The sequence below is a fragment of the Fundulus heteroclitus genome, chromosome 1 (assembly GCF_011125445.2).
Source record: "Fundulus heteroclitus isolate FHET01 chromosome 1, MU-UCD_Fhet_4.1, whole genome shotgun sequence".
NCBI lineage: Eukaryota > Metazoa > Chordata > Actinopteri > Cyprinodontiformes > Fundulidae > Fundulus > Fundulus heteroclitus.
This window is the reverse complement of record NC_046361.1, coordinates 17873759-17891874: the sequence shown is the minus strand read 5'-3', so window position 1 is coordinate 17891874 and position 18116 is coordinate 17873759. Positions and strand designations below refer to the sequence as shown.

Below are 18116 nucleotides of genomic sequence, written 5' to 3'. Positions count from 1 at the left end.
GATACAATCAGCTTATACATTACTTCCTACCAATTAGCATTGTGAACTGATTTCGACTGCCTTGTATTTTAACAAGGATCAAATTATAAATTAATTTGGACCTGGCTATGAGATTATTTGGTGTTGGATTGATTTGATTATATTTCTATCCGTGAAGTAAATTGGACCAGTTTTTGTGAATTGCTCTATATAGGTAAACAATGAACTGAGTTGAGTCTCAGCAGATCTGGAATCACCAACTCCTGTGGTTAAATTATGCACCTTTCCAAGTAAATTTACTTACTTGAAATGAAATAAATCAAAGTCTGGGTGGAGCAAGCTTGCCATCTACTGGAGAATTTTTTTAGTACCATATAATTAATCAGTAGTTTAATTTCCATATTTAGGTCTAAACTTTTTTTTAAAAGAAACATCATCATGTGTAGGGTAATAAAAATATCTAAATTTTTGCATTGTCAAACAAATGTTAATAACAACAACAATGATAATAATAATAATAATAATAATACATTTTATTTTATACTTTACATTTATATAATAAAAGAATCAGTATGATATCAAATAACGATAACCTGAGAGAAATTATGATCAAATTATGATTTCAGAAAGGGAACAGCACTTTCCAAACCAACCTGGCCAAGAGTGAATGCACAATTACTTCTTCTTAAATCTTCAGCTGACTGTGTTTTACCCCATTTTTGTTTAATTTTCCCAAGACTAAAACCAGGCCTGTTTACCACCTGGTTATTGGAATCAAGAAATCCCTTGACCAGAACCTGTTTGATAACACGAAATAGGCTAAATGAAAAATAAACATATCATGCTCTGATCTACAGAAATTCAACAACAGATCAGGGGGAAAAGTCCCTGCCATCTATCCGTCTGGGAAGAGTTACAAAGCCATCCCCAAGGCATTGTGACTACACCGCACCACAGTGAGAGTCATTAGGTAGCCAAAAAAAACCAAAATTCCTTCAACAGTACAATGCCGCTTCATGCAGGAGGTAAGAAGAGAGCCCAGGATAACATCTAACACACTCAGACCATAACTTGCTTAAGGTCAGTGTCCATGAGTCCACCTAACGAAGAAGACTGGATAAAGATGGGCTCTGTGGAGAGTTTCAGAGCCAGAACTATTGCTGACCAAAAAAGGAACACAGAGCATTGTCTCATATTTCCCCCAAAACATCTTTTTTGGGAACAGTTTGGACGGGGAGCGTCCCACTGCGTCTCTCATGTAACTCACATAATATTTCAGATCATCATAACTACAAGAAGGTGCTACTTCTTCTTCTTAATCAGGTCATTAATGCTAAAAAAAACCTTCAATGTGGCTTATTGAAGCAATTCTGCAATGAGAAGTGGACTAAAATGATTCAACAGGGAATCAGCACGGTAATAGCTTCACTGCTTTGAGGCAGTTCTTGTCACCAAACAGGGGCTAACCAATTATTAGTTTTAGGGGAGTTCTCCATAGAAAGCCATGTTGATTTGGATGTTTGTTTTTTCCCCTTTTTGAATTAAACCGCAATTTGAAACCTGCCTTTTTATTTACTTGGATTATTTTTGTCTAATATTCAAGCTTGTTTGCTGATCTGAATCCCTCAACCTACTGCAAATTAAAATAGTGATTCATTTTTTTTTGAACCAGTGATGCCCTCTAGTGTTTAAACCCCCAAGACGTACAAGTGCTCAATGAAGAAGAACCAGAACAAAACTCAGAGACACTGTTTTCACTTTTTTTTTCTTCTTTTAAATAAACCAACAGCTAAGAGTGACAAACACAGCAGCAAAACAACAGCTCACGTTTTTACAGCTGGTTTATCAGGAACAAAATGCCCTTCAGGGGATTTATTATATAACAGACACTGGCACAAAATGCTGCTCCTAAAACAAAACATTTATTTCCTTTTGGTAAACCGCCATGTTTATTACAACGTTGGATCCCACACCTTTAAATTCAACAAGTACTTGGTAATGAGAATATTTTACATACTGAAATAAAAGCAGCTGCTACAAAAAAAAAAAAAATCCCATATAGGAAAAAAAAAGGATCAAAAAACTTTCTCCTGAATTTTTAAAGTGCCTCAAATTCACATTTATTTATCACACATTCATCGGTCATCTCAAGTCTGTACAGCTCAGAGAAACCCTGCCTCTCCTCTCCCTTCACTAATATTATTTACAAATTTCTCAAACCTTCTATTTTTTTATTAAACAAACTTTTTTTATTGTGTTTGGTCATTTTAAACCTCACATGAATTCTCTCAGCTTTTAATGGTCAAAGACTCTACAAGATTGATCAAAAAGTTTAATAATCTGAAGCTGAAGATGAATTTGTAGAGACATCGACAAACGCTTTAGGGCTGATCTCCTTTAGAGGTTCAAAGTGATTTATAGATAAAGGTAACGTGTTTGGACGCAGAAAGATCAAGACTCTGTCAGAGCAGGATAGCGGGACTTCGTCTCACTGGTCGGGGCCTCCACTTTGACGTACTTACGCAGGTATCTGATGGCGGACAGAGCACTTACATTTGCCAGCAGAACTGAAAGAAAGCAGAAAGTGAATAAAGGTCATAGCAACACTCATTATTTCATTTCAAAACAGTGTCAGCAAAAGAGTCTCCGCAATCTCCATTAAGCTGTATTTTAATTTTTCCATTGCATTTTACATGAAAAGTAGAAGCAAATTCTTTACATTTAGAGTTCTTTACAAAGTAATGTTTGCAGGAGCTCCAACACTAAAACATAAACCACATTCACTGATTTACACAACCATCCAACAGAAAAAAAAACATCCTTTCTTCCTTTCTTTTCTTTCCGAGGAATCATTTAAAGCTCGTTGGTGCCTCACACAGTAATAATACACCTACCGGCCTTCCAGGCATCACCGACTTGAGGATTAGCAGTCTTCAGCACCCATGAGGCAAACGCAATGCAAACCAAACACATATCCGACTGCTTCAGAGGCAGGAGGGGGGCATCTAACCCTGAAACAATAGAAGCAATTTTAAATAACTGCAGTATTTATAGAACTGCAGCACAACAGGTTTACAAAACGCTATTTATTAATCCAGGAAAGGACATTATTCTCAGCAGGTTGGCTGAGAAGTCCATTAAACCTGCACTAATTTCTCACATGCAAGTTTATTTTCATAAAAATGGCACTTTTTGTAAACTTACACTTGAACCCAAACATTCATCAAGGGCTACTTGAGTTTGTAAAAGAGGGATTTTGAAACAGACTCTCCTCCAAGAGGAGGTGTTCTGACTTCCCCTCCAAGCATAAATCACGGAGGTCTTGGCAGCTTAGAGCAGACCCTCATTGAGTGAAGTCGAGTTATCACGTAGGACCATGCCTCCTGGCTCTGACATGACGTTCTCTCGGTGTCATCTGACAGCTGAGGAAAGAGAATCCGTCCCGGCCGCCAATGCTACGGCAGAGTGGATGACATTCCTGCATCACAACCGCCCACATGTGACATAAACAAAGAGAGACTGACTGCAGAGGTCAGATAAGTTACTGCTGCGTTGTCCAGAGGATGAAACTAAATTTGGTCTGGTTTAGCAGCATAGTCAGATGCATTTCTGTTGAGAAGCTTTGAGGCACTTCTCAGGGGCAAAAATGGCAGATTAAACTTTTGCTTTATATTGATTTGTTTTAAACCACTCGTTTTCCAGAGGACTAGGTATGCTATTTTTACTTGGGATCATTGCCCTGCATAAACACCCAACCTCAAAGCTGAGGAAAAAAGTGATTGAGAGGTTCAGAAAGCACCTGAGAAGCAGCAAGGCTCCAGCCAATCATAGGACTGAAGTTCCTGAGCACCGTGGTCACTGCCCACAGTAAAGGTGGTTTTAAATATCCAAGAGCTGAGAGGCTGCTGGACAAGAAAGAAGCTCCTGCTCCACGGCTCAGCACCTTCAAACTGGACTTAGCAGCTTTGTCTTTCAGACAGAAGTTTTATCGTCAGATTGGACAAAGACTGAGCTATGTGACTGAAAAGAGAAGAAAAATGTTCAGGGTGAAGACTTTCAGATTCATCTCCAATCAGAAGGTTAAAACTTTGCAGCAGCTGGAAGGTTGACACAGTTGGAAGAGGCTGAGGCTCAATCTGAGTGAAAGTTCAGGACTGGGTCCAGAGAAAACAACCACTATAAAGGAGCATTTTTAATAAGAGGAATAGTTCAACATCCTGCTTGCATTAAGATCAAAAAGTGTTAATGGACATTTTTTTAAATGTTGTAATTTGCTGAAGACATTCATCCAAATCCAAATGTACGGTGCCATAAAAAGGTATCTGACCCCCGCACAGGTTTCTTCTGTTTTTGCATTTTTGTTGAACATTTATGTTTCAGATCATCAAACTAATTTAATATCAGAAAAGCAACAAATTACAGGAAATGCAAAGCATTTTAAAGTAACTTTTAAACTAAGCAATGATTTGATTAACAAGAAAAAGCAAGCAACCTGCCCCCATGTTGAAATGCTACTGCCCAATAAGCACATTGTTTGGTTACATTGTTCTAGCTACATCCACATACGACAAACGCCTGACCTGCAGAATCAAGAAATAATTTAAATAGAACCTGTATGAGAGACAAACAAAGCAAAATAGAAGAAATCTATTCAGGAGCTAATTCTTTCATCTATCCAGCCATCATCTATACTGGCTTATCCATTTAAAATAACAGTAAATTCAAACTTCTGCACTCAGTCCTTGTTTGCAAATTCTGTGTAAGCTGCATATGTTACATAATCATCCCATCCTGGAAAAAATAGCAATTCAACAACATCAGTAAAAGCCCAAAATGAATGCAGTGTTCTTGACTATTTCATTTACATGGATCAAGTTTAGGCTACCCTGAAATAAATCATGGATTCTGACCACCCCCACTCCTCTGCCTGAGCTCTGATTTATTGAACTGACCCAAAAACACCCAGTTCACAGTAAGGTGGGTGCACTGTTAAAAGGCGCTCCTCCTTTGGATTCTCTACTTTTTCCTCTCTAAACCTTTCCTTCAGATATAAGTCAGCTAAAAACTTTAATAACAATAATTATGTGTGAAACCTTGCTTTAAATTTCTGAGTCAGAGAATGACAGAGTTTTCTGATCAAGTTAGACTTAATCAGTTTAAAGGGCATGTTGAATGGTCATTTGCCTCAGAAATTTCCCTTATAATGACTTGAAATATCACGTTTTTCAGTTTATTGTTAGTCAAACTGGTTTATTACTTTTAGTCAGTTAGTAAAAGTCAATTATAGAGGTTAATAATTTGGCTATAATAAATTATTAATATAATAATTAACGAACAAGGTTAATTTAGCACCTTGTTCGTTTCTTATTCAATTACACTTACAGTGACAACTTTGATTTTTAAAATAAATAGATTTTTATTGTATGCAGACCCTTGTTTCTTTAAGCATACAATAGGATTGCTCCTTGATTAAGTAAAGCAATTCATCCCTTCAGACTGTCTTTCTTTTCCTCACTTTCTGAAATTAAATTGAATAGCTTATGCTTTATTGTCCCCCCGTGGGGGAAATTACATTTTAGTACAACCCATCAAGAGAAAGATAAACCAGGGTAGACAGGTCATTGTGGCCTTGCTGCCCTTTTCAAGGCGCTGCCTTTTCCAGAATATAGAAAATAATATATTGGGATGGTTGAAGGGGGGGAAAAATCTATCACACTGAACATTGCTTTTATTTGTGAGGACATTAAATAAAATATGTTTACTTAGTATTTGGTAGTATTGCTTTTTAAACTGTATTATTTGCATTTAGGTTAGCCTTCATTAAGCTTCTTTCAACAGTTTGCTGGACTTTTGGCCCATTCCTGCAGACAGAACCGGTGTAACTAAGTCAGATTTGTTGTCCGCTCCGTTAATGCGGGCCTTTTTCGGCTCAGCCCACAAATCTTCTTTGAGGACTGAGATCAGAGCTTTGAGGCCAGTCCACAACTGTGACTCCGTTGCCCATGAGCCACTATGTAGCTAACCTGGGAGCATGATTAGAGTCATTGATCATTTGGAAAAACGCATTGGCACCAAACTTCAACTTCCTCGCAGATGTCTTGAGACCCTGCCTCCTATTATATGAGATGCACCAGTCCCTCCTACAGTAAAACACCCACGCACCATGACGCTGCCACCACAGGTGGAACGGCGTTCTCAGGGCACAACATTCCCACTTTTTGCACTAAAAAATCGATATTATTGCCAAACAGTTAAAATGAAATATTCTCTAAAAATGTTCTCTCTCTTACTATTTTGCCATTTAGCTAATAGAAATAAGTTTAATAATGGTAACTGACCTAACATGGAAAATCTTTATCCTGATTTAATATATGCATTTTATGTAAATATCTGTTTTCCACTGTGATTATCATTGGACACTTAAGGCATTCTAAATTGACCTATTTTAACAGAATTAAAGGGTCCTTGAAACTTATTCACCCTATAACATCAGCACAGAAAACATTAAGGGGGTAATTAGTATTTTTTTGTTAACTGAGTGTACTGTAAACCATTTTGCTTACTTGGGTTAGAAACAGCCACCTCCAGGCCTTCGTATCTGCAAGGCTGCAGAGCGAGCTGTCTGGAGATCCTCTCCTCCAGCTGGTACAGCAGCGGATCGGGAAACATCACGTCTGGATTGCCCAGCGCATTGACTGGAAAACCTCTTTTCTGAAGCTGGTGTCTGGAGCTCTGCCTCACAGGTACCAGCGAGGTCGTCCCTTCCTCCCGGGCTGCAGGATTTGCGAAGCTAATCTTCCGGAAGGAGAGCGAACTCAAAGAGAAGAGGCTCCCTGTGAGGTCGCCGTCTGTGAAGAAATTCTCGTATACGTCGGTGGTAACCTGAGTGGAGCTGACTTTGCGGCTGAACCTGCTCACCACCTTCACAGGGCGGTAGTTTTCTTCTTCGTCGGATTCGGCGGAGGAATCGTCAGATGAGGAGGACGCAAAGAAATGCTCGTAGGCCTCTGGGAACTGGTAGTTTCTACTGGTTGAGCGAGAGTAGGAGAATATGGGAACTGGCTTGTCTTTGCTTTTCTCTGCTGCCGTTACGAGCGGGTAGAAGAAGCTCTCGTTGTCAAACTCGGAAAAGAAATGATCGTATGTTTCAGGGACAGAGTTTCCACCCGTGTTGATGCTGGTTGTATCTTCCATCGCTGACTGGCTGGAAACTGACGGTTTTTCTCCAAAGAAATACTGAAATATGTCTGCGAACGAGATCCTGTAGGTGTTTGCAGAGGATGAAGGTAAATTTGTTTCTTTCTTTGCTGCCGCAGTCCCGGTGAGATAGGTCAAGTTTCCAGTTTCTTGCTCGTCTAAGGTTTGCAGTGCATCACCTTTGAACGTGTAGCTAAAAGACTCTGATTCTAGAGCCTGCAAGTTGTGCACACTGACTGTTTTAGAAATCTTTTTAAGGTATTTTTGAGCCTTTTCAGTGAGGACAGGTTGGGAGGAATAAGTCTCAGATTCCAACACTGTGCGCTCTGGACACATTTCTGGACATAGGCTGGTTGGCACAGATTCACTCTGCCAGGTAACAGCTTGTGAAGATGGCGAAACGACCTCACTTATTTCTTCTGTGACTTCTTCCAACTTGAACTCATTCTCTCCTGTAAAACTGTTTGAATCGACCACCGTTTCCTCACTTTCCTTTACAGCTGGAAGTGGACCAGGTGGAGCGGATTCGCACGCGCTTCGTAAACCCAAAATGTCGTTTATTGTCAGCTTCTCCATCTCCCTCCAAAACGACGACATGGCAAACACAGAATTCGGCGCCTTCTCTGGTTTGTCGGTCTCTACGGACGTAGCGATAACTTCGTCTGCTTCGCTCGCCAAGTCAAACTTTAATTCTTCTTGGCTTTTGGGTCCATAGGAAACATGGTTTACCTCTTTATCAGCCAAGAGATCCGGCTTCTCTTTTCCTTCTTGAACAGATTCATGGCCAATCACAGATGAACAAAAACCTGGAGACTTGTCTGTGTGGTTTTCATTGGAAAGTGAAAGGACAGACTCTGGAGTACAATCCAGAATATAACAGGTTGATTCATCGATAACATCTGAAGAACTTCCTTGTAGGTTTTCGCTTTGGGAAGCTTCATTATCCGTCTGACTGTTGCTAGTTGATTCCAAAATCAGTGAGCTTTCCTCTTCTTTAGTCTTCTCTGAGAAGATATTTGAAGTTAGAACCTCTGAAGGGTCTGTTTGTTGTTCTGTATCTAGACCAGAAACATTTCCTGACAAGCAGCTTTTGTTAGGTAACTTATCAACGTGCTCCGATGTTGAATTAGCACTGAGAGCTTCATCCAGAGTCTCATCCTGGAATGGCCTTGGCTGAGAAATGATCCCTCCAGTTGTGTCTACAGAAAGGTGAGTTTCCTCCACTGCAGGGCCGCCTTGATGTATGTTTGGACCATAACTTTCCAGCTGTTCCACACGCTCACAATCACATTGACACGCCGCGCGTTTGTCCGGGCCACAATTTCCAGCCTCCGTGGCCAGGTCTGACTTAGCAGCGGATAGTTTACCATTTTGGACGACGTCCATGGGAGGAGCACATGACTCTGCGCTCGATAAGGGGCTGATGGAGTTGACCTCTGCTGCTGAACGTTTTACATGTTGCTCATTTTCGCAGTCACTGACTGACACATTTCTTTCATCACACGGCTGAAGAACGGCAGATTTTAATTCTTGCCTCTGACTTTCTGACTTTTCTGTCTCCACGTCAGCAGCTGAAACCGTCAAGCAGGGATTTTCTATCGAACCGGGTGATTCTGCGACCTGAAACTCGCCGTTTAGCTGTAAATCTGCTGCATCATTAGCAGTGTTGTCCCGCTGACTCAGAGGGGCTCTGGCTGTGTGGTCGCTTAGATAATTTCCATCTGTACGTGTTCTTTGTTGCAGTCGCTGGCATTGATTGTCACTTGGGGAAACAGAAAGGGAGAGCTCAATTTTTATCTCCTGAGCAGAGAAATTCTCTGGGAACTTGATGGTGGCGGGGTTCGGAGTGAGAACATATGTGAGATTGTTCTGCTGCTCTTTTAAATCTAGTGTCTCTGTTGATAGAAACAAACGTCTTCCCTCTTTTACCGCTAACTGCTTCTCCTTCGAGTGCCTCTCACACAGATGCCCACCGTCACCTGCCTCCAGACTGAACCGCCTCTTCTTTTTCCTTTTCCTCCTCATGGAGACCAACTGAGAGCCCTCTGGGGTAGACATCTGGTCTTCTCTGGAGCTGCACTTTTTGCAGAAGGTTTCCGGACTCGTCACCAGATCGTCTCGCTTGATGTCGTCCATACTTCTCCACATTTCCAATCTGTAGGGCTGAGCTTTTGTGTCTGAGCCAACGACGCTCTCTGTCGAGTCGTGAAGCCGACTCCACTGTGCCACCTCGTCCACTGCGCTGTCCGTGAAGTCTTCCTCTGTTATGAACAACTCTGTTCCGGGTGATCTGCAAAAACTGAGGGGAGAAGTGCTGCAGGTTTCAGGTTCGGAGGAAAAGTTAGACTCAGCTGTGACTGTTTTCATTGTGTCGCTGTTCCAGATGGTGTCGACCGGCCTCTCGGTCTCTTTGCCAAGTGCTCTTTCCACCCTATCGGATACCGTGTTCAGCTTAGGGCAGCTTTTTGATAGAGTCCTGCCACTGACTTGTTGCTCCTCTTGTTTTGCCTCTTTGTTGTTTTCAACTCTCTCTTGGCTCGGCTCGGCCTCTCTTAGACCTTTCAGCCTTTCAAAAAATATGTTGACAGACTGCAGGTGTATGTCCTCCTCACTGCCTGAGAGAACACTGTCAAATTCACCGGTCTCATGTTGCCCAAAGTGCCGCTTCACAGGAGGAGAGCCACCACACTCTGGGGGGCCTTCGACAGGATGCTCATTTACTGGGGATTCTGGTGTGGGGTCAACTCTTCGGGCTCTCTGGGCGAGAAAAGCTTCATCGAAATCACTCATGCCGGAATCATCCACACCTGCTAAAGAAGGAGGAAGAAGGTTGCACCCCTCACACTCTGCAAAAAAGCACTCCCAGTCTCGGTCGCTGATCTCCAAGCTGTATTCAAAGTCCTCCATCTGGCTTTGGGCTCAGCAGAACCTGCAATACAAAAGCATATTGAGTACTTTATGATGACTTCAACTACACTCGGTATATGTACTAGATGTTCTCCATAAAGTCTCTATAAAGTTTCAAATTGCAAGTCTTTAGTTGTAGTGCAAATAAATGTCTTTTGTATTTTCTGCATGAGGACCAAACAAGAAAAATATGTGGACCCTTTCCTAAAACGAGCTGACTACGATACCAGAGAAAATCTTGCAGATGCAGTAGCAAAAACATACAATCGTTGACTTTTAAGTGATCAAAAATGCTAAAAAAAAGTTTACAAGCACTAAGTCGTGTGCTCTCACACACAAGGATGGTGCGTCTAAAAGGTGCTGCAAATCAAATGCTTTGACCAAGTCTGCTGTCAAAGGCAGAAATTATTCCTGTTTACTGGTCTGATGCACAAGACGTGGATCATCTTAGTGCCAAAGATGAAAAGACGTCAGCAGCGATCCTAGAAAAGATGGTCCCTATATGTTTGAGAAGGATAAGAAGACATTTAAAAAGAAAATTGGGCTCCACGTTTCTACAGAGAGAAAGACTTTTCATAAGTGGAAAACATTTAAGAAGGGAGCCATTTAAAAAATGTCAACATTTAACACTAACATCTTAAATGTTGACATTTACTGCAGCAAACTTAGAAATCATTGCTTTGCTGGAAGAGATCAGCAATGAATCATCTTCCATTTGAATGACCACCGGTTGATCCCCTGCTCTGGATTATGTCAACGTGTTCAAGACGGTGAACCTCCATTATGTTCATAACTGTCCAACAACAGATTGAAACCCTTACACACAGTATTAAAATCAACTCCGGAAAGCAATATAATGGTTGGAAACAGCAAAAATCATTTGATGCAATCTACGCAAGTTAATAGATAATATTAGAGCTGAGAATGAGAACGTGTTTGCCTTAAAATTATAGATTTAAATGGACTATCACTGATCCTGCACAAATTCGAACGGAGCACAGTTTAGTTTGAACTGTAAGCCCCGTCCCAAAAAGTTTTTTCCCCATGAGAAACCCTCGATATGCACGAGACTAAACAAGCACTTCAAGCTTGTGCACGATCCTCTAGAGGAAACTAGGCTTCATTGAGGGTCTTTACTTTGTTTTCTTTGTCATAAATGGCTATGTCTCTGGTAAATTATGTTTTTCTATGTGAATGGTCAATGCTTACATGCACGCCATGCTGTGCTGTTTACATACACTGTCGTGTACGAGCTGGAGGAGCTGCTGCTTAGTAGTGGCTCCGCTCCTCGTTGTGCCATTGGCAGAAAACATTGTCCCGGGTTGTCTCCATTTCACTGCTTACTCCTACTAAAAAAAAACCTGGACTCACGCGATTACCAGTCAATTGTTATTATCAAATTACGTCTTTTAACTTATAATACAGTGCATAAAAAGCATTTAGTTAACCAAATAAAAATAAATTCAGGTATAGTTCCTTTGAGCTTGTAAAGTTGCATCAAAGCTATTCTCAAAACCTCTGGAACAACGTATTTTAGAAGGGCTAAGCTGGTGGTTTTCAAGGGGTTACATGTTTTTATTCTACAAAAAGTAAACAAGAAAAGAAAAAACTAGACCCTTTTATGATTTGTATATAACTACTGTTTCTATTGATATACAGAATCTATAGAAAAAACCTACTATTAGACATCTTCAGGAGATTTGGAGATCATCTACAAAGCCTGCATATTGTCAGGTTGACACATTTGACCATAACTTCATGTGCCACATTTGCAAAAAAAAAAACAAAAACAAACAAACAAAGGATGCAAAGAAATAACAACTGTCAAGCAAGTTTAAGAAGGGTTAATGATCTGGGCCTATTTTAAAGCTACAAAAACGACGCACTTTGCAATCATTAAGTGTCTATATACTGAATTTATAGAATAGGATAATCTTACATGAAATCATGTGTACTATAGTTGTTGGTATTCCTGCTGTTATACAATCCCATTTTTCTAACAAGATAGAAGTTAGTAGCTAAACCCCTTAGATTATTTCTCTGGTATGTATGTCACAAGAGGAATACAAGGTAAAGGATCTTGGGTCATTATGCTTTGTAAAACTTTTCCAAATCTTCCTGGATCCTTTGTTATGTCGTTTCCTCTTCAGATCATCCCACAGGTCGGCTATAGGAAAGAGTTGCTGTGACTATGATGGTAGAGGGTTGATTTTGTGGATGTTGAATGACTTTGGTGTTGATTTAGCCATTTATTTCAGATCATTAACCTATTAAAAGATCCAAAAGCTAAAAAAAAAGCATTAATGATTTTTTTCATCTACAGTTTACTTGTAGAGTGTCATGCACTCAGAAAAAGGTTCCTTTTGGACAGAGAAGTATGCACACAGCATGACAGACCCTCCACTGTACTTAAAATAAATGTGAGGTGCTTTCTCATCCTATATGTTTTACAATAAACCTAGTCTCATCTGACCAAAGCAAATAGCTTGAAAGTTAGCCTCCTAAACTAAGAAAGTTTTGTTTTTTTTAATCGTTCTTACCATCATCATCTTCTGTTCTGTAACTGGGCGTCGCAGCAAAATAAGCTGTGTAGCCATGTTTGTCAGAGTTCCAGCAGTTTTGAGCTCCTCATCTATATTCTGACTATGCATACAGTATGCAATCAGCTATTTTCCAGTAGGCATTTTATATATCAGGAACAACCCATATATGTTGCACTTGAATCACAACTTTGAATCATATTGTTACTGAAAAGTACATTATCAATAAACACGCCTTGCCTTCAAGTATATGTTTTCTTGTCTTTGCCATTTTGAAGAATGGCCAAGAGAAATAGGCTTTTGCATCGCAATCATTTTTAATGTGACACAGGGAATCCCCATATTTACACAAGCCATGGATTCATTCACTCAAATGTCCTACACAGTCTTATCATACAGAAAAGCAAAGTTTAAAATGAAAAATGCTTCACCTACATTCATATTTTAAGAATTGCCAGGGGTGTAGAAACAGTCATAGATTTTCTTGTGAAACTGCAGCTTAGCTCAGTTTTACTTAAAGACATTTTGTAATATACATTGACTGTTTAATGGACATGACCAGATTATTATTTTTGTTAATATTATTACTATGTGGGAGCATTTGCTTTTTCTATCACTGTAAATGTTAAATTACTGGGTGCCAGGGTTAAATAAAGTGGTTCACTAATTAAGCCAGTTATGCAAAATCAATAATAAAAAAAAAATCAAGGTACTTTATCTGTGCAACATTGTTCAGCATAAGTTGTTCATGCAAAGTATATGTTCTATAAATGCAACTTCTCTAAACTACTCCAGATATTTACTTCAAGTCTTTTTGTAGTTTCTTATTCAACCCTTAGATTTTCACACTTCCACAGGTTGCCTACCTGTCCTGCTTCGGCTGCGACCTTGGTCCGCACAGATCAGAGGTGCAGGACGAAGCTGCAGAGCCATGTCATGTTCTTTCTGGTGGGCGTTTCCTGTGGCAGAGCAAGCAGTGCAGCAAGCCCCATGATTCGTTAAATATAGCGCGGTGCTTTAGATCACGTAATACACGCAGTGTTCCTACAGCCGCCTTGTCTGACAGAGGTATAACATTTCAGCACTTTAAATAGATTTTCCACCAGCACACAGCTTCACTAGTAACACTGTAGTTTTAAATGTGATTTTAGTGTGCTCACATGCTGCTGACCTCTGCGATACTCTACCAATGGTCGTTTTGGAGCCTTTTTATCACTTATATAGTGGGATTTTATATCAACACCAGTTTAAATCCAGCAGAGGGAGCAGTAGCCTCCCTGTCAGTGACTGTAGGAAAGCAGCTCCTGGCCAGATATGAGGGTCATGTGAAAGTGTGTGTAAATCAGCTGGTAACAAAGTGACGTGATGGTTGCAAAGTGGATCCAAGTCTTTCCTCTCCAATGTTTCCAGATACTACCTCAGAGTCACAGAAAAGGAACGAGGGAGGTTTATTATACAACATACAGAACTTCTACGAAATATTAGATTTATATACAGGAACATTAGTCATCTTAATTGGCAAAAGAAGGTTTTTACTACTGAACAATCTATGTTCAGACAGACACCACAGGGCTAGAGGCCACAGGGGTATGTCACATTTTTATTACCACATTTTATAGGGTAATTTTTTTTTAACATTTTTTTTTATTTATCTAATCGGTTGGGCAATGGTCTTAAATTTATTCATATAATATTTTCCTCTTCTTTGATTTGCTTGACATATTTATCATTGTAATGTAGTTTTTTAAGTAATAGTATGGAGGTTCTTATGAATAAAATGTTATTTCATGTTTTATTTTTATTTGTATGTCTTTAAGTGTTTTTAGCAATTCATATTTTTATTTGTTTTAATATTTTATTATATCTGCCTCATTTGGAGTTGCAATTGCGTATCCTCTTTTCTATATTTAATCAGAATGTATTGCATGCATCCAAATGATTATGTTATATACTTTGGTTAATGTTTCCAGGTGTGTTTGACTGATATTTACAGGTGTTTTTCTTGTTATGACAGCTTTAAAAGTACTTTTTGTATTTGATTGTATGAAAGGTGCTCTAAAAAAGAAGCCTGGTTGATTGATTGTGTTTTTTCTGTCAGCAACTTAATTTCATCATTTGCTTTTCATTCTTTGCTCTTACCCCTTACTAATTAATTGACGATCAAAGCATTTTCTCAAATTTGTATTTGCACCATAATCAGGGAAATAACAGACTTGTTTCTTACACATCTTGTACTTTTGCTCTTTTGTGACACTTAACATATCAAAGACAATGTTTATATTTAAGAGAAAGACAACCTGGGTTAATACAAAAAAGCTGTGTTGTCTAAATCAACCTAACCCCATGTTAACGTATACTTGTCTCTCTTGTTAAATCATGACTTAGCTGTGATTAAAAACATTTTTGGTTCAGTTTTATCAACCCCACTCAAATTGAACAGAACAAATTGTTGTTTGTTCTGAAAAAAGAAATAAATTCAATAGAACCTGCTTTACAACATGAAGTAGGACAAAATATTATAAAAGGCAACAAGTCATGAAATTTACGACCAGATGAAAAATAAATCAGTATGTCTGGAAAAAGTTACAAAGCCATTTCTAATGTTTTGGGACTCTAAAATATCCGCTGACCGAAAAGAAACCAAAAGCCTGACTCACATTCCACATGAAGAGAAGAGAAGAGAAGAGAAGAGAAGAGAAGAGAAGAGAAGAGAAGAGGACAAAAAAAACCCCAAAATACATCATCATACACCTGTCCTGTGTAAGTAAAAATTCAGTGGAGTTTCACATCATCATCAAACTGTTGAGGAAACGGCATAGGCTGCTGTCAGTACCCGGCGGTTGTTTATGTGTTGTTCTGATTTGAAACACTAGGTGTAATTATTACTTATTGATCCTTTAATAAATTAAATCATCATTTGATAACTGCTTTTCATTATTATTTAGTTTCTATTTATCATTAAAATGTATTTATTGACCTTAAACGTTTGCCACAAAAGATCAAAAACAGAAGAAATCTGTGGGGGGCAAAAAGCTTTTCCCACCAATGTACTGTACAGAAAAGGGTTTATATGGTGATACAAATCCTGCTTATATTTGTCTTTTTTAGAAGTAGTTTTTAATTATCCATTGAAGATTAATTCAGATTCATCTAAGAGGCAATACAACTGTATTGTTGGCAGTGAGGAAGTCTTTATAATCTGAGTATACAAACTTAGAAACATCCCGCTGACATGTCAAAACCCCCAGGATATCAGAAAAATTATAAAAATAAGAATTAATTCGTTTTTAATGAAAAAAGTTGTCTTATTGGCAGTGATTAAGAATATCTGCAGCTCATTATGTCATTATAAACACACATGATTTTATTTGAACCATTGTTAAAATAATACACATTTAATGTAATGATGCCTGATTTAAAAGATTTCAACTCATTAAAAAAAAACAGACTTGAGTTAAAATTACAGCTCCGGTTGTTTTTCTATGTGATGTCAAATCTTTCATTAAACAGGAAAATCCATCTGAGGAGGACATTATCATTTGTTTACAGTCATCAGACAGACCTAAAAACAGCTTTAAATCAGTCCTGATCTTATTTTGAGCTGTTAAACTGTAATTACCGTCTGTATAATGTGCTTTAACTATGGAACATGGCTGATTATTTAAAAATTGGTACATGAGATGGGAGGCTTCTCTGCTTTGTTTGATAGCTGCTCTAAATAAAGCAACACATATGAATCCATCTGTACAATCAACAGCAGCAGTCTAATTGTTGCCATTCTGCTGCTGGACAGGCTTTATACGTAAGCGTTTTAAAGTTCTTTGATTTTCTTGTGCACTTTATAGGCTAAAACTACCACCCTCCCTGCCTGATTTTAATCAGTTTAGTTATTTATGAGGAAACAGATTCTCTAATTAGCAGAGCCACCGCCTGGGCTGTCTGCCCAAGAGGCTCTTTTCCATTTATCAACAGTGATAAAGAGGGACAAGCCAGAGCCTGCGTGTGTGGCTACTGCACCTGGGGCGGTGGGCTGTTTTGACACGGGTGGGATTCTGTTTCCATCAACAGGATTAGGCTTACTTATGAGTGAGTAAAGAATAGGATCTGTTTGGGCTTGATTGTTTACCGTGTCAGGGACAGTAATTCAGCAGTAAACAAGACCCAGTAAACATGCGCATTCAGCAGCAGCAGCTCTCCTCGCTGACGCCATGTTTAAACAGAAGGAAGTTTGTAGAGGGGGTCCCGTTACCAAGCATCCCTGCTTGGTGGCATCTGCTGCATGAAACAGGCCTGTAAAGTCGTCATTACGGGAAAACAGAGGGGGCAAAATACCTGAATACCAAGCTTTGTGCTCTGGGTCTTTGGGGGCTGTTTAGAAGGGATGCCAGCTTTTTATATATTTACAGCCCCCAAACAGCCGGCATTAATACAAACACAAACAAATGCTACAGATGACAGTTTGTGTACACATTACTGATCATATTCACCATCCTCTCAATTACTGACACACCTGTCACAGGTATGTAAAGTCATACAATAAATTAGATATTTGCATAAAAGTATAGACAAGTCCAACCTTTGTCGTGTTGGGTAGGGTTGGAGAATGGGCAAAGTGCAGACAGGAACATGAAATGAGCTTGGTGACGTTTTTAATAGTAGCGCAGAAAACTTACATGAGTTGCAAAAGGAGAACTTGACAGGAAACACAGGCAGAGAAACAGGTAGGCAAACAAACAGACAGTAACGGGATGATCCAGGAAAGAACAATGATGATCAGAGAACTTAATACTGAGGGAAGAGTGGAGAATGACATTCCAGGCGGCTGAGTTAATCAGGGGATAATGTGGAGCAGCCGAGGAAGAATGGAAAAAATGAAACTGAGGGAGGAAAACTACATAACACAGAGGGAGCTGAACTAAGAAACTGCAAAACAAGGGGAAAATAGTAATACCGAACAAAAACAAACAAACAAACAAACAAAAACAAAAATAGAATACAGAGGGAATAGAACACAGGAATAAACTAAGAACTAAACTCAAAGGAATAAATTAATATGGCAACACCTAGAGACAATAACGAACAAAGGAAAATTAACATTTTGGTTGGTATTACCATTTTATCATAACAGTATATAGCAAGAGCTTTTAGAACATTTTATGCAAAAAGAAAAAGACCACAGCCCCAAACTAAATCTCTTGCAAAATCTCTCGATCGTCCAGAATCCCAGTTCTTCTATTGTGCTCTGTCCTCTTCACCTCATCCCCCACGTTGTCAATAGGATTTAGATCTGCAGACGTCATGAGAAATTATGTTATGATAACTTTTGTTTTCATCTGATAAACCATTTCTGTGTGTAATTATCCTGCTGACACTCATTGACAACCCATATACATTTTACTGGAGGAGTCCACCATATTTTTATTTAACACCCCTTAGTTTTTACAAGAGCTTATGATGCCATGCATACAAAGCGGCTTCCTAGGACCAAAATCA

General features: G+C 39.2%; 1 protein-coding gene across 2 annotated transcripts; it reads right to left on the bottom strand.

Moving 5' to 3' along the window:
• Window positions 1-1730: 1730 nt before the first annotated feature.
• On the bottom strand, window positions 1731-13579 carry perm1 (PPARGC1 and ESRR induced regulator, muscle 1). Of its 2 annotated transcripts, XM_012850433.3 has the most exons (4): window positions 13490-13579; window positions 6543-10105; window positions 2874-2990; window positions 1731-2546 (listed from the first exon to the last, which is right to left on the bottom strand). In XM_012850433.3, exons 2-4 carry the CDS (start codon window positions 10081-10083, stop codon window positions 2431-2433), a joined length of 3774 nt encoding a protein of 1257 aa, XP_012705887.3. In that variant the 5' UTR covers window positions 10084-10105; window positions 13490-13579; the 3' UTR covers window positions 1731-2430. The 2 variants fall into 2 exon arrangements, with proteins under 2 accessions (XP_012705887.3, XP_035992681.1); XM_036136788.1 differs by lacking the exons at window positions 1731-2546; window positions 2874-2990 and adding an exon at window positions 3024-3999.
• Between the last annotated feature and the right edge of the window lie 4537 nt (window positions 13580-18116).

Excerpts from the sequence above, each read along its gene's own strand:
- perm1 (XM_012850433.3), bottom strand. The coding sequence starts at position 10,083 with ATGGAGGACTTTGAATACAGCTTGGAGATCAGCGACCGAGACTGGGAG. Across the intron at positions 2,991-6,542 it reads GGTGGCTGTTTCTAACCCAA|GGTTAGATGCCCCCCTCCTG; the intron begins GTAAGCAAAATG and ends CTATTGTTTCAG. Across the intron at positions 2,547-2,873 it reads CGGTGATGCCTGGAAGGCCG|TTCTGCTGGCAAATGTAAGT; the intron begins GTAGGTGTATTA and ends GCTTTCTTTCAG.